This window comes from Gopherus flavomarginatus, chromosome 16, assembly GCF_025201925.1.
Source record: "Gopherus flavomarginatus isolate rGopFla2 chromosome 16, rGopFla2.mat.asm, whole genome shotgun sequence".
NCBI lineage: Eukaryota > Metazoa > Chordata > Testudines > Testudinidae > Gopherus > Gopherus flavomarginatus.
The window spans coordinates 18,387,655-18,404,432 of record NC_066632.1 but is presented as its reverse complement, the minus strand read 5'-3'; the positions used below and the strand labels follow the sequence as shown (position 1 = coordinate 18,404,432).

General features: G+C 51.1%; 1 protein-coding gene across 5 annotated transcripts in view; it reads right to left on the bottom strand.

The window, feature by feature from the left end:
- PDE1B (phosphodiesterase 1B) overlaps nt 1–16,778 on the bottom strand; it is a 145,239-nt gene that overhangs the window by 23,150 nt on the left and 105,311 nt on the right. For all 5 annotated transcript variants that reach the window (XM_050925897.1, XM_050925896.1, XM_050925899.1 and 2 more), the window contains 4 exons: nt 11,297–11,410; nt 7,714–7,896; nt 7,100–7,166; nt 6,348–6,464 (listed from right to left, as the gene is read on the bottom strand). In XM_050925897.1, the coding sequence (XP_050781854.1) occupies nt 6,348–6,464; nt 7,100–7,166; nt 7,714–7,896; nt 11,297–11,410 (481 nt within the window). The remainder of the gene's footprint in view (nt 1–6,347; nt 6,465–7,099; nt 7,167–7,713; nt 7,897–11,296; nt 11,411–16,778) is intronic.

Here is a 16,778-nt window from a genome sequence, read left to right as displayed (position 1 = left end):
GAAGGGAAAATTTGAGAGTGGGCGGAAAGAAGGTTACTGCGTGGAGAGACACGGGGGCACAAGTGTCAGCTATCCACCAATCCTTCATCGACCCCAAATTCATCAACCCAAAGGCCAAAGTTACAATTTACCCCTTCATGTCACAAGCTGTAGACTTGCCTACAGCTGAACAGCCTGTCCAGTACAAAGGCTGGTCAGGAATGTGGACTTTTGCAGTCTATGACAATTATCCTATCCCCATGCTACTGGGGGAAGACTTGGCCAACCAGGTGAGGCGGGCCAAGAGAGTGGGAATGGTTACATGTAGCCAAACCAGGCAAGCTTCCAGACCCCTTCCTGTTCCTGAGCCGTCCACAGAGGCCCCGTCTGTGTTACCAGAGATCCAGATAAAAGTAGTGGATCCAGATTCCATGCCAACCACTGAAACAGCCACAGCACCTCCAGTCCCAGGCCCGGAACTGGAACAGGAACCAGCACCAGCAATTGCAACCCCAGCTTCAAACTCAACGCCAGAGGGCGCCAGCGAGCCAAAACTGGCAGAAGCAACAGACAGCCATACCCAAAAGGCTCAGCCAGAGCCTGAAATACCCTCAGGTGCACCAGCGGAGAGCGGTTCACCAGCAACGGAAACAACCCCATCACCTACATCGCTTCCTGAGGGACCAAGCCCAAGTCCACAGTCTGAGGAAGAACTGGTGACCCCAGCCTCAAGGGAACAGTTCCAGGCTGAGCAGGAAGCGGATGACAGCCTTCAGAAAGCTTGGGCGGCGGCACGGAGCACCCCACCGCCTCTCAGCTCTTCTAATCGATCCCGGTTTGTTATAGACCAAGGACTTTTATACAAGGAAATTCTTTCTGGTGGACACCGGGAAGAATGGCAGCCGCAAAAACAGTTGGTGGTTCCAACTAAGTACCGGGGGAAGCTCTTAAGCTTAGCCCATGATCATCCCAGTGGCCATGCTGGGGTGAACAGAACCAAGGACCGGTTGGGGAAGTCCTTCCACTGGGAGGGGATGGGCAAGGATGTTGCCAAGTATGTCCGGTCTTGTGAGGTATGCCAAAGAGTGGGTAAGCCTCAAGACCAGGTCAAGGCCCCTCTCCAGCCACTCCCCATAATTGAGGTCCCATTTCAGCGAGTAGCTGTGGATATTCTGGGCCCTTTCCCAAAAAAGACGCCCAGAGGAAAGCAGTACGTACTGACTTTAGTGGACTTTGCTACCCGATGGCCGGAAGCAGTAGCTCTAGGCAACACCAGGGCTAACACTGTGTGCCTGGCCCTAACAGACATCTTTGCCAGGGTAGGTTGGCCCTCCGACATCCTTACAGATTCAGGGTCTAATTTCCTGGCAGGGACCATGGAAAAACTGTGGGAAACTCATGGGGTGAATCACTTGGTTGCCACCCCGTACCACCATCAAACCAATGGCCTGGTGGAAAGGTTCAATGGAACTTTGGGGGCCATGATACAAAAATTCATCAACGAATTCTCCAATAATTGGGACCTAGTGTTGCAGCAGTTGCTGTTTGCCTACAGGGCTGTACCACATCCCAGTTTAGGGTTTTCACCATTTGAACTTGTGTATGGTCACGAGGTTAAGGGACCATTACAGCTGGTGAAGCAGCAATGGGAGGGGTTTACGCCTTCTCCAGGAACTAACATTCTGGACTTTGTAAGCAACCTACAATGCACCCTCCAACACTCTTTAGCCCTTGCTAGAGAAAACCTAAAGAATGCTCAGGAAGAGCAAAAGGCCTGGTATGACAGACATGCCAGAGAACGTTCCTTCAAGGTAGGAGACCAGGTTATGGTCTTGAAGGCACAACAGGCCCATAAGATGGAAGCATCATGGGAAGGGCCGTTCACGGTCCAAGAGCGCCTGGGAACTGTAAACTACCTCATAGCATTTCCCAATTCCTCACTAAAGCCTAAAGTGTACCATGTTAATTCTCTCAAGCCTTTCTATTCCAGAGACTTACAGGTTTGTCAGTTTACAGTCCAGAGAGATGAGGCTGAGTGGCCTGACGGTGTCTACTACGACGGAAAAAAAAGACGGTGGCGTGGAAGAGGTGAACCTCTCAACCACCCTGGAACGTCTGCAGCGGCAACAAATCAAGGAGCTGTGCACTAGCTTCGCCCCATTGTTCTCAGCCACCCCAGGACGGACTGAACGGGCATACCACTCCATTGATACAGGTAATGCTCACCCAATCAGAACCCCACCCTACTGGGTGTCTCCTCATGCCCAAGCTGCTATAGAACGGGAGATCCAGAACATGCTACAGATGGGTATAATCCGCTCATCTACCAGTGCATGGGCATCTCCAGTGGTTCTGGTACCCAAACCAGATGGGGAAATATGCTTTTGCGTGGACTACCGTAAGCTAAATGCGGTAACTCGTCCGGACAACTATCCAATGCCACGCACCGATGAGCTATTCAAGAAGTTGGGACGTGCCCAGTTCATCTCTACAATAGACTTAACCAAGGGGTACTGGCAAGTACCGCTAGATGAACCTGCCAAGGAGAGGTCAGCATTCGTCACCCATGCGGGGGTGTATGAATTCAATGTCCTTCCTTTCGGCCTTCGAAATGCACCCGCCACCTTCCAGAGGCTGGTAGATGGTCTACTAGCTGGACTGGGAGAATTTGCAGTTGCCTACCTCGATCATGTGGCCATTTTTTCAGACTCCTGGCCCGAACACCTACTACACCTGGAAAAGGTCTTTGAGCGCATCAGGCAGGCAGGACTAACTGTTAAGGCCAAAAAGTGTCAAATAGGCCAAAACAGAGTGACTTACCTGGGGCACCAGGTGGGTCGAGGAACCATAAACCCCCTACAGGCCAAGGTGGATGCTATCCAAAAGTGGCCTGTCCCACGGTCCAAGAAGCAGGTCCAATCCTTCTTAGGCTTGGCCGGATACTACAGGCGATTTGTACCACACTACAGCCAAATCGCTGCCCCATTGACCGACCTGACCAAAAAGACCCAGCCAAATGCCGTTAAGTGGACTGATGAGTGTCAAAAGGCCTTTACCCAGCTTAAGGTGATGCTCATGTCTGACCCTGTGCTCAGGGTCCCGGACTTTGACAAGCCATTCCTAGTAACCACAGATGCATCTGAGCGTGGTATAGGAGCAGTGCTCATGCAGGAAGCAACAGATCACAACTTCCATCCTGTCGTGTTTCTCAGCAAGAAACTGTCTCAGAGGGAAAGTCACTGGTCAGTCAGTGAAAAGGAATGCTATGCCATTGTGTACGCCCTGGAAAAGCTACGCCCATATGTTTGGGGACGGCGGTTCCAACTACAAACTGACCATGCTGCACTAAAGTGGCTTCATACTGCCAAGGGGAACAACAAGAAACTTCTTCGTTGGAGTTTAGCTCTCCAAGATTTTAATTTTAAAATTCAACACATCACAGGAGCTTCTAACAAAGTTGCTGATGCACTCTCCCGTGAGAGTTTCCCAGAATTCAGTAGTTAAAAAGTGTTCTTAAAATGCAGAAGTCTGTTAGTTATATATTTAGTAGTATATGTAAAGGTGCATGTGTTGTAGTAATCTGTTTATTTTAAAGTTCTAGAAGGAAATTGCCGCCAGTGAGCTTCCCCACTGTCTGCAATTTGGGGGGCGTGTCATAAACAGATAGCTAAGGGTTAATGTCTCTTTCACCTGAAGCACCTGACCAGAGGACCAATCAGGAAACCAGATTTTTTCAACTTTGGGTGGAGGGAATTTTGTGTCTGAGTCTTTGTTTTCTGTCTGCCTGCTTTCTCTGAGCTTTGGAGAAGTAGTTCTGCTTCTAATCTTCTGTTTCTAAGTGTAAGGACAAAGAGATCAGATAGTAAGTTATATGGTTTCTTTTCTTTGGTATTTGCATGAATATAAGTGCTGGAGTGCTTTGATTTGTATTCTTTTTGAATAAGGCTGTTTATTCAATATTCTTTTAAGCAATTGACCCTGTATTTCGTCACCTTAATACAGAAAGACCATTTGTATGTATTTTTCTTTCTTTTTATATAAAGCTTTCTTTTAAGACCTGTTGGAATTTTTCTTTACTTCAGGGAAATTGAGTCTGTACTCACCAGGGAATTGGTGGGAGGAAGAAATCAGGGGAGATCTGTGTGTGTTGGATTTGTTAGCCTGATTTTGCATTCCCTCTGGGTGAAGAGGAAAGTGCTTTTTGTTTCCAGGACTGGGAACGGAGAGGGGGAGTCACTCTGTTTGGATTCACAGAGCTTGTGTCTGTGTATCTCTCCAGGAGCACTTGGAGGGGGGGAAGGGAAAAAGGATTATTTCCCTTTGTTGTGAGACTCAAGGGATTTGGGTCTTGGGGTCCCCAGGGAAGGTTTTTCAGGGGGACCAGAGTGCCCCAAAACACTCTAATTTTTTGGGTGGTGGCAGCAAGTACCAGGTCCAAGTTGGTAACTAAGCTTGGAGGTTTTCATGCTAACCCCCATATTTTGGACGCTAAGGTCCAAATCTGGGACTAAGGTTATGATAGCTTATATATACCTGCCCCTGGAAATTTCCACTACATGCATCCGACGAAGTGGGTATTCACCCACGAAAGTTCATGCTCCAAAATGTCTATTAATCTATAATGTGCCACAAGACTCTTTGCTGCTTCTCCATCCTTAGAGGTTTTTAAGATCAGGCTTGACAAAGCCCTGGCTGGGATGATTTAGTCGGTATTGGTCCTGCTTTGAGCAGAGGATTGGACTAGATACCTCCTGAGGTCTCTTCCAACCCTAATTTTCTATGATTCTATGATCCCAGCAGGTGATCCCTGCTCCCTGCTGCAGAGGAAGGCGAAAACCACCCAGGTTCCTGCCAATCTGACCTGGGGAGAAAATTCCTCCCCAACCCCAAAGCTGGCAATAGTGTGACTCCAAGCACGTGAGCAAGACAGGTGTCTGTGTCACTCCTGGACAACGGGGAGTGTTGGAGAGAACAGGAAAAGCAAGCGGGGCTGTTCACACAGACCTCATTCCCATCAGTTACTGTCAATGGGTGAACGCAACCGGCCCAGCAAGGGAGGGAAGAAAAACAGTCAATGCTTGCACGCGCGCGCACACACACACACACACACACACACACACACACACACACACACACACACACACACACACACACACACACACACACTGGGAACAGACATGCACATCAGTCACATACACACATATACACAGACATGCACACCCGGGCACACATACACACACACACACACAGACATGCACACCCATCACATACACACACAGACATGCACACCTGGGCACAGACATGCACACCCATCACATACACACACAGACATGTACAGCCGGGCACAGACATGCACACCAGTCACATACACACACAGACATGCACATCCATCACATACACACACAGACATGCACATCCATCACACACACACACAGACATGCACACCCGGGCACATACACACACAGACATGCACACCCGCACACAGAGACACACAGACATGCACACCCATCACATACACACACAGACATGCACATGCAGACTCACAGGCATGCATGCTCCTACGCCACACATGCATGCACATCCATACTCATGCACACATATGTGCAAACTCATACACATACATCGTGCATATGTAACCCAGGCCTGCTGGATGTGGCGCTCTGTCCCCCTCTAGTGGTAGCTAGCCCAGCTAGCGATTGATGAGTCTGCTACAGCCTTGGCTAAGAGCCGGATGGTTTTTAGCTCATGCAGTAGAGACTCCTGCATTCAGCTCCAGAGGTCCCAGGTTCGATCCTGCCCGGTGTCTGTGGGCATTACACATACACACACATACCCACAGATGTGCACATGATCCCTACCTAAGCCTTTGCAGAGCCGGGAAGGTCGGTGTGACCACTCCGTTCAGCTAGCTTAGAAAAGAACTCAGGGGATTTCTCCCCTGCAAGGCCCAGCCCTTCATCAACACACAGAGGCCAGCACCCAGCCCCAGGAATGGGTCCAGGGCTGCTGTGACCCCACCGGGCCTGTTCGGGTGGTGACTCTGCTGGCCCCTCCCCTACACTGTGTCCCACAAACCTCCTCTCCAGCTGAGCACTGGGGACAGATCTGGGCGCTGTAGAGGGTTGGAGATCCTGGTATCACTCATGGTCTCCTGTTCCACTGCCCATTGGATCTGAGGGGGCAGGAGTCGGCTGATGGGGCATGATAGGGGGCAGGAGATTGGGATGGGGTTGGGGGCTGCTGATAGGGCTTATGGGAAGAGGGGGCTGCTAATGGGGCATGGTGGGGGCAGAGAGCTGGTGATGGGACATGGTGGGGAGCAGAAGGCTCGTGGGGGACGGGGAGGGGGTAGGTGGCAGGCTGCCGACCTTGAAGCGGCTGTTGAGGTTGTGTCTGGTGAGCAGCTCGAAGACAATGGTGCGCAGGGCATGGTCCTCCGATACTCTGTTCAACGCAAACACGTCAAAGCACCACAGGTCCAGGGTCTGTGGGAGGAAGGCAGAGCGGAAGTCACACCTCCACCCCGTGCAGCAAGGCGGACGAGGAACAGGCAGCTTGGCTCAGAGCAGGGCTGTGGCAGGCAGGGGGCACACAGCCTGAACTAGGCTTGGAGGAGCTGGCACAGGGCTAGGCTGGGTCCCATTCCAGGGACCCAGCCTAGCATGAGCTGTGAATGGGTGCAGCGGCAATGTGTATGAGCTAGAGAAGCAGGAAGAGGAGGGGCACCAACACCCCAGCTAAGGGTAGGATGGGGTTGTGCCTGTGGTTGTGGGGGCTCTGTCCATCAGCCTGGCACAGCCCTGCCCAGCCAATACAAGCAGGCCCCTAGTGGGCATGTCGCAGGAAGAGGTGATGGGGATTTTCAGGAGCTGGGAGGGGACAGCGCTAGTGTGACATGGCAGGGCAGGGCTGGGTGACCCGTCCCAAAGGATGGGCATAGTGATGCAGCCTGCCAGCATGGGGCAGAGTCATGCTTGGGTCTGATGGCCACAGGGAACAGGCAAGCAGCACAGAGGAAGCCAGGTGCCGCTGGCTGCAGCCTCTGCCCCCATGGGAGCCATCATCCCTCATGGGGTCAGGGGCATGGGGAGCAGCAGGCACCTCTCCTCCCTGCCATTACCTTCAGGCAGTTGATGACAGAGGTGGAGTAGTTAGGCCCCACAGCTGTGTACGTCCGGCGGAACATCCTGCAAGGAAAGGGAGCAGCAGGTGAGACTGTGGCCCTGCTCCCCATTTGCCAGAAGAGGCCACTAAGGCAAGTAGCCAGCCCAGTGAGGCAGATCCCCTGCCATGTGAGGGGAGGAGGGGTGTGATCCTGGTCCACCCTTCCCCAGAGTCTCAAGAGCACTCAGCAGATGTTCAGCCTCATTCTCCATTCCCACACCCAGTGTAGGGAGCATCCCTGGGCACAATATGGGAAACTGAGGCACAGAGAGGGGTGATGACTGGACTATCTCCCTTCCCAGAGCCAGGAATAGAACCCAAGAATCTGACTTCCTGCTCCCCCCTCTAACCACTAGACACCACTCCCATCCCATAGAGTCCTGGCTCCCAGTCCCCACGCTGAAACCACCAGATCCCAGTCGCCTCCCATATCCAGGAATAGAACCTAGAAGTCCAGGCTCCCAGCCCCCTCTACCAGGCAGGGAGCTTTCTCCCTACATGCCAATACAGCACCCTGCAAACTCCCCATAGACAGCCCCCGCCATGCTTCCCCTGCCCCCAGCTCCGAACCTCTCGACGAAGATGCCGGCCTGAACAGCGTGGACGATGCTGCGGAACTTGGGCTTCTCCTCGGAGCGCCGGCCCTTAGCGCGGGTCTGCTGGGTGAAGGTGGAGGCCAGCCAGTCCCGCACCTCCGACGGCACCGCATCCGACTTGATCTCCTGCAGCTCATCCTCTGTGTCCAGAATTTGCCTGAAACAGAAATTGCCAGTGAACCAGGAATAGACCTGCACCCCTTTGACACACTCCATCTCTGGACACTCACCCCTCATATGCCCCTATCAGCACAGCATCTTGTCAGCATGGAATCCCATCTCCTGTGTGTCCTTCTCCCATATACCCCTGTCAGCATGGCATCCCATCCCCTATATGTCCTCCTCCCATATACCTCTGTCAGCATGGCATCCCATCTCCTGTGTGTCCTTCTCCCGTATACCCCTGTCAGCATGGCATCTCATCCCCTATATGTCCTCCTCCCATATACCCCTGTCAGCATGGCATCCCATCTCCTGTGTGTCCTTCTCCCGTATACCCCTGTCAGCATGGCATCCCATCCCCTATATGTCCTCCTCCCATATACCCCTGTCAGCATGGCATCCCATCTCCTGTGTGTCCTTCTCCCGTATACCCCTGTCAGCATGGCATCTCATCCCCTATATGTCCTCCTCCCATATACCCCTGTCAGCATGGCATCCCATCTCCTGTGTGTCCTTCTCCCATATACCCGTCAGCATGGCATCCCATCTCCTGTGTATCCTTCTCCCATATACCCCTGTCAGCATGGCATCTCATCCCCTAGATGTCCTCCTCCCATATACCCCTGTCAGCATGGCATCCCATCTCCTGTGTGTCCTTCTCCCATATACCCGTCAGCATGGCATCCCATCCCCTGTGTGTCCTCCTCCCATATACCCCTGTCAGCATGGCATCCCATCCCGTGTGTCCTCCTCCCATATACCCCTGTCAGCATGGCATCCCATCTCCTGTGTGTCCTCCTCCCATATACCCCTGTCAGCATGGCATCCCATCCCCTATGTGATGCTGGCATATCTCATGCCAGCACATGTCAAGGCCCTCATGACTCAACTGAACACTGACAACAATGTAGCTGGAACCAGTCTGGCTCACTTGTGTGTTGGATTATTACAATAGGTGTTGGAATGGTAAGAATGTTTAGACTTTATGAAATGCTTGTGAGTTGCTGCAGCATTAATCTCACTTACAGCCTCTGTATCCCATTTGGTCTGTAACTGTAAATCACCAGACAGGAGAGAAGCACTAAGGAGAGTGTAAATACAAGTCTCTAACAGGAGGTGTTAGCTCCTGCCCAGCTGAGGAGGCTGTGATAAATGAAGGGGGGAGCGGGTTGCTCCCTTTTATGGACACCCAGCCAGCCAGTTAGCTATAAAGTCCCTCTTGGTGGCTGTTCTCTGCTTGCTTTACCTGTAAAGGGTTAACAGAGTCCCCCAGGTAAAGGAAAGGGAGTGGGCACCTGACCAAAAGAGCCAATGGGCAGGCTAGAACTTTTTTAAATGGGGGGAAAACTTTCCATTTGTCTCTGGTATTGTTCTCCGGGAAGGAGGGGAACAGAGAACAGTTATGCTATGAGAAGCTTTAAGCGGGATATGATCATAGCTCAGGGGTCGGCAACCTTTCAGAAGTGCTGTGCCGAGTGTTCATTTATTCACTCTAATTTAAGGTTTCGCGTGCCAGTAATAAATGTTAACGTTTTTAGAAGGTCTCTTTCTATAAGTCTGTAATATGTAACTAAACTATTGTATGTAAAGTAAATAAGGTTTTTTAAATGTTTAAGAAGCTTCATTTAAAATTAAATTAAAATGTAGAGCCCCCCGGACCGGTGGCTATGACCCAGGCAGTGTGAGTGCCACTGAAAATCAGCTTGTGTGCCGCTTTCGACATATGTGCCATAGGTTGCCTACCCCTGTCATAGATCATCAGATCATACCTAGAACTACTTATTCGGAACCCCCAGATGTGTAAGTAGATCAGGAACGTTTAGAAAGACGCAATTAGGTTTATTTCTGTTTATTTCTTATGGCTAGTGGACTCCTCTGTGCTAACCCCAGATGCTTTTGTTTGCTTGTAACATTTAAGGTGAACCCCGCAGGAAAGCTATTTTGGGTGCTTAGTTCAAGATGTATTTTCTTTCTTTTTGTATTTAATAAAATTTACATTTTTTAAGAACAGGATTGGATTTTCATGTCCCTAAGAGGTTTGTGTTTGTGTTATTTGATTAGCTGGTGGCAACAGCTGAATTCCTTTGTTTTCTTTCTCAGCTCTTCCCCGGAGGTGGGGTGAAAGGGCTTGAGGGTACCCCACAGGGAGGAATTCCCAAGTGCGCCTTTCTGGGTCCCAAGGGGTTTTTTGTACTTGGGTGGTGGCAGCATCTACCTATCCAAGGTCAGAGAGGAGCTATAACCTTGGGAGTTTAATACAAGCCTGGAGTAGCTAGTATTCATTTTTAGAATCCTTGTGGGCCCTCACCTTCTGCACTCGAAGTGCCAGAGTGGGGGATCAGCCTTGACAGAGACCCATCAACACCGAACATCAGAAGACAAAAGGCTTTGCTGCTCGCTGTCCCCCACCATGAAGAGGAGCCATGTAAGTGAATTCCTCCCAATAGCTTAGTGTACAACTCGATGTAGAAGGGGGAAAGAAATAAAAAGCGCTAACAAGGAGGACCTGTAACTTTTATACTGCTTGGACTCTGAGAGGCAAGGATTGGTAGGCAAAAGATGCCCAGCTTCTTAGTGTGGGTTAGCCCAAAAGGACACACGAGCTTGCATATTATAGAAATGTCTATTACCTTTTGAAATTTAAGATCGGAACTCATTTGTGTATGTTTACCTGCTTTAACCTTGTAAATAACTCATTTCCTTTCCCAGTTTATAAATCTGTATATAGTTTATTATAGGATTGGCTACAAGTCTTGTCTTTCGTGTGAGATCTAAGGTGCTACTGACCTAGGGTAAGTGGCTGGTTCTTTGGGACTGGGAGTAATCTGACTATTGCTGTGATCCTTGGTGTAAGGGACCATCTGTCACAGAGACGGGCTCACCTGCGTGGCAAGACAGATCAGAGTACGCAGGGGGACTGTCTGTGACTCTGTGGTTAGGCTGTAATATTGCCTGAGGAGTTTATACTTGATAATTGACTGGTGAAATCTAAGCACAGAACTCACAAATAATTTGGGGATCATGTCCTGGTTCTTAACAATCTGCCCACGGGCTGGTACTCATGCTCTTGAGCCCCCGCAGGACAGCTTGACACCCTATACACTTCCCCTCCATCTCCCAGGCAGCACAGCATCCTGTTTCCTATATACACCCCTATCAGAACAGCACCATGTCCCCTATACACCCCTCAAACCCCTGTCAGCACAGCACCCCGTCCCCTATGCACTCTCCCTCCATATGCCCCACCAGCACAGCATCTCATCCCCTATGCACCCCCACCCACCCCTGTCAGCATGGCACCCAATCCCCTATACATCCTCCCCAGGAGGGAATGTCCCCCATGCACCCTCTAGCATCCCAAGGGGGCACTATGGGGCAGGCACACCCCAGCCTACCTGGTCTCATCAATGTAGACGGCCTCTAGCAGTGAAGCTGTGTACTCCAGGTTCTTCTTCAGCTCCACGATGTTCACCTCGCCATTCTCCAGCTGCTTCACCATGTACCTCAGCCTGCAAAAAAGGACAGATCTGGGTCGCCCCTTGCCTGTGCCAGCATCCCCTGCCTGCCGCGGGGGGAACTGCTGCATGGATCCGTCAGGGCTTGTGCACTGCCCTTTCCCCAGCACACACACACACCCTGTCATGGCCCTGGCACTCACTGACTCCTGCCAGCCCACACAGGGACAGCAAAAGCCCTGCTCGCCTGCTGAAGGGGAGGCCCTTGGAGCTAATGTCTGAGCCACATTGGCTGCAACAGGAGCAACGGACTCCCAATTGCTGCACACACACCAGAATCAGCAGTGGGGCTAGACCCTGGAGCTTCAACTCCAGGGCCCAGCGAACTGGGGAGTCGCTCTGCCAGGATGGGCAGTTAGCAGCCAGCTCCCACCCCGGAGGCCCGTTGTCCTGCTACTGCTGCTAGCATAGATGCGTGTCTAGATGCTGCACAGAGGTTCATTCCTGGACCCAGATGCCTGGGCTTTGCCCTAGGGCTAAGCGTGGGTGCTGGGCTGAGAACCCACCAGCTTGTCTCACCTAGCTCTCCAGCACTATCAGCTACTAGCACACTGCTTTCCCTATGTTCAGCCGTATAAACCTCAGGGGGGCTTGCTTTTCGAGTGCAGTGACCCCTCACCCACATGTGCAGCAGAGGAAGGTGCAAGAATCCTGAAGCAGGCAGATGTGGGGTAATCTGCCCCAATGGAGTGCCCATCCCAATTCTAACCAGTTACAGATCAGCTAATGCCCTGAAACAGGAGGTTTATCTCCCTTCAAACACTGTTTGCATCAGCACAAAGCCTGGCAGTTTGGGAACCACATGCTCAATGGGGTTCTGTCTTTCTGTATGCCGCCCCTTTAAAATTTTCTGGCACTTCTTGCCACCTGCTGGAGAGCCAGCTGCCATTCTGTGCTCTGATCAGTGCAGACTGTTACAGAAATTGCAAGCACACATGCACAAGTGTTCTGACAGAAAGAGCAGGCGTCTGAGGACTTTACTTTTGTGTTTTGTTCTCTGATTTTGTTACTTTCCTTTGATCTAAAATGAAGGTGATTCCAATTGGAAATACAAATAGCTTCTGCCCAAATTTTAGGGGTGGTTTGAAGGGGAAACAAAGTTAACAGATTGGAAAATTCCCATGCAATGGATTTTGTTTGCAGTGGGAGCAGTCGGGATCTTTGTTTTGGCAAAGTGAGAGCTTTGCCCCGGCCGAGTCAAGAACCTAGAAATCCCTTGTCATTTGGGCCAGTGCAGCAGTTCTCAAACTGTGGATCAAGACCCCAAAGTGGGTCGTGAGTTCATTTTAATGGGGTCACCAGGGCTAGCGTTAGACTTGGTGGGGCCCAGGGCAGAAAACCAAAGCCTGAACCCCGCAGCCTAAGCTGAGCAATTTAGCTTGGTGGAACCCCTTGTGGTGTGGGGTCATATAGTCATTTTTGTTGTCAGAAGGGGATCGCAGTGCAGTGAATTCTGAGAACTGCTGGGCTAGTGCACGGGAATAATGGAAGTGAAACTTAGAACGGGAGTTGGCTGTCTAAACACCTTTAAAAATCTGGGCCAAAGTGAATCAGAGCAATGCTGCAGAATGGCCAAGCCTCCAGCATTCATAAGTCAGCTCTCAAAAATCACAAGACTGGCTTTACAAGCCTGAGATTTTAAAAAAATGAAATTTTGAGATTTTTTTTGTCTGCTGGTTGAGGACATTTAGATCACTCTCAGGTCACAGTTTCAAGATTTTCTCAATCATGAGGGTGAGAAATATTTTTTAAAAATAAAAGCTGATAGTCTCACATGATCACTTGACTCCAGCAGCTGGAACTTTAGGAAGAACAATGAATACCATGAGACTCAAGATAAAATCACTTGCATTGGCAGTACCAATTTTGTTTCACTTTCCCAGCTGAGTGAAGTGCAAACTGAAGCAAAGTTAATCAGCAGCGAAGTAAATTAAACTCCTCAAATTCATCCTGTTTAACTATCTCAGGTTGAAATTGTTTTAAATAGGATTCCCATCCAGCTAATTACACTCACAAACATCAGATTCAGACTTCGAGGTCACCTGGGTTATAACATCAGGCTTAAATTGCCATGGATTTGGGGTGATTCCCTTTTTCAGAGCCTGACTTGAAACACCTGGGGCCTGATTTACACATGAAACTAGGAACCCCCAGTTCCCCTTGGCTTCAGCTGGAGATTTGGGGGTTGAGCAGAGCATCCCTACAAATCAGACCCCGAGGTGCGGCCTTCTAAACCAGCAGCCCCTTTTTAACTGTTTGGCATTCACTGTGAAATGCCTCACAGGGTGGGGTGGCCCCCGTTGATTACTGCCTACACCCCGTGCAGTGATTAACACCAGAGCGAAAGACGTTCTGAGATGGTGCATTTCACACCCAGGATGTGCCAGTTCAAATGACATGCAGAGGTTATACTCTGGGCCCCATATGGTCTTGGGTTTTGTGCAGTTCTTTTATTTCCTACTCAGTCTCTCTGGTGATAGTGTTACTCTGCAGCTTGATCCAATAGTCCGATCGAGGTATTTCCTTGATGGGCAACCTGAGAGCTAGGAAAAATAGGAACAGATCTTTATCTTTGCAGTGGCTCTTTAAACCACCGTGATCCTTTGATGGATGGCAGTGAAGCTCTCTCTGTCTCTCTCACACACGCACACACTCCCCTACCTCCCTAAATTACTCTCTCAGATTAGGAGTTGTCACTCACTTGGAGTTTCTTTAAATCAAAGCTCCTTTCTTGTGCTAATTGAGTTTCCCAAAGAACGGGGCTGCCTCTCTGGTTTGTATTTCACAGGCAGGAAGGGACTGGTTTGAGTGCTTATCTAAGGAAGTCATCCATGCCCTGACTACCAAGGGAACTGGAATTACACACTGAAAGAATTCCCAGCTCTGTGCTCAAAGGCCAGTGGGTCTGCGCTCCCAGCGAGGCATCTACCCTGCTGGGACTGGAGGAGGGAGGGGTGCAGACTCCTTGCCAGCTGCTCTCTAAATTGCTGTTCAGTTCACTGTTCTAGCTGGAGCCATAGGGCTAAGGCTCCCGATGCAGCAGGCCCACGGGCAAATCCATCCCAACGGGGCTGGAGTTTTCTCCTTTGCTGTTACATTTACAAGAGTGATGCAGTGAGGCGTCGAGGCAGGCCCAGCCAGCATGTTGCTGAGAACTTGCATCTTGGATTGGGCTAGAGCAGCAGTCTGCAACCGTTCAGAAGTGCTGTGCCGAGTCTTCATTTATTCACTCTAATTTAAGGTTTCACGTGCCAGTAATACATTTTAATGTTTTTAGAAGGTCTCTTTCTATAAGTCTATAATATATAACTAAACTATTGTTGTATGTAAAGTAAATAAGGTTTTAAAAATGTTTAAGAAGCTTCATTTAAAATTAAATTAAAATGCAAAGCCCCCCGGACTGGTGGCCAGGACCCAAGCAGTGTGAGTACCACTGAAAATCAGCTTGTGTGCCGCCTTGGCACGTGTGCCATAGGGTGCCTACCCTTGGGCTAGAGGGAACCATAGGTTCTGTCTGCAGCCAACAGTCTCAGTACAGTGCAAGCCTGGACGACTCTGCTCCTGCCATCAGAGCATCAGGCTCCACTGCAGGCAGGATTTGTGCTTATCTAACCCACCACTCAGGATGGCACTTCCCCTGGTATGGCTGGGCCACATAGAGGCTGGGGAGCCAGCTGCAGCCTTGGTTATCGGAGCAGAGCCCAGGCAGTTAGTGGCCTGTGCTTTTAGAGGTGCCATGTTCCATGTCTGCTGCTCACAACCCTCTTCCTCACACTGAGGCAATGATGGTACCTGAAGCCGTGGGGACAAGTGGCCTCTTGGAGGGACGGGCACACACAGCCAGGGCCCCATCAGAACAGGCTGCAGCCAGCAGGTCAGCGCAGCTCAGCGGGCAGCAGCACAGTCTATCTTGGAGCTCAGTGAGGCCCCAGAGCAAACCCGCTCCCCAAAGACCCCCAGCATCCCAGGTAGGGCTGCTACCTGCCTGGTTTTCACACTGCCATGCTGGCTACCAGTGACAAGATTTAATGTGCTGTGCAGCTACTGCTGGGAGCAGGGCTAGCACCTGCTGGGTCCTGCCCTGAGGGCCAGGCCCTCAACCTGCCAAAACCTCTGCAGCTCCTCTTGGAGTTGGGGTCCAGGACACAGGACGGACCGAGGCTCACCAGCAGGGAGGAGTGACGAGTGGGGACTGGGGTTGTGGAGGCAGGAGCTCCTGAGAGAGGATGGTAGGGGGCTCCTAGGAGCCGGTGGGCACAGGGGCTCTTGGGGGAAAATTAGCTATAGTCGACACTAGGATCCTTTTTGGTGGTGTGGGGGTGGCCTGTGGCCATTTTTTCTGCCTCTTGGAAGTGGCAGTCCTAGTCCCAGGGTCTCTGCTGGGGTTTTCCCCATGGCCTGATTTTCAGTCCTAGGGACTGAACCCACAGAACATGGGCAGGATGGCTGATCCAACCTGACCCCCACAGATCCAGGGTTGGTGGTAGCTCTGCCTCTGGGGTCCTATTTGAATCTTAGCTCCTCTGTTGAGACAGCCAGCAGTAGGCATGGCTTCGTGATGGGGACAAAAACTCACCAGCTCATTTCACCGGTCAGTCCCAAACTGGGCTGGATTTGTGTGATGGTGCCTGGCCCATGAGCTGCCCCTGAGAATACTGGCCCCCTTTGTGACCAGGCACCTGGTGAATCGCGCACGGACACCGTGCCGCAGAAAGCTGTGAACCAACACACACACCCGTCGCACGCTGGCCGCTAATGGGATCCCAGAACTGAGTCCACCTGGAGTCATTCAGAGGCAACATAATAATCCTGATAGAGGGAAATGAGACCTGGCTGCCATTCGAATACAAGGCTGGAATCTGATTGAGGAGCCCTCTTAATGCCATTTATATGATGAACAGCCTCTGATGGCTTTTCAGTTGCTGGCAATTGGATTAACGCCTCCGTATTCAATCAGAAATCCACTGTGCCCTGACAAGGCGCACACGTGCACATGTGCATGCACACTGTACACAAGAGGCGCACACGCACACACACACACACACACACACTTATTTTGCTCTCCAGTCACGTGGGGTCAGTTTGAAAGCGATCATGCAGAAGAACGTGAGGCGTGGAGAGGACAGCAGCACCACTTGCACTGTCCTCTGGGGCAGGGAGTGCCCGGACTCTGCTGGCGAAGGAGGAACCTTGAAAGCAGCAGGGTCACCACGCGAGTCCCACACCCTGCAGCATCCATCACTGCTCCTTGGGAAATGACACTGGTGCTAGAAACCCGCTCGCCCCAAGGAAGCCCCACCGTGGGGGAAGGCACTATCAGACTGACAATAAGGCATCTATTCCACTTTCTGCTGCTTCCCAG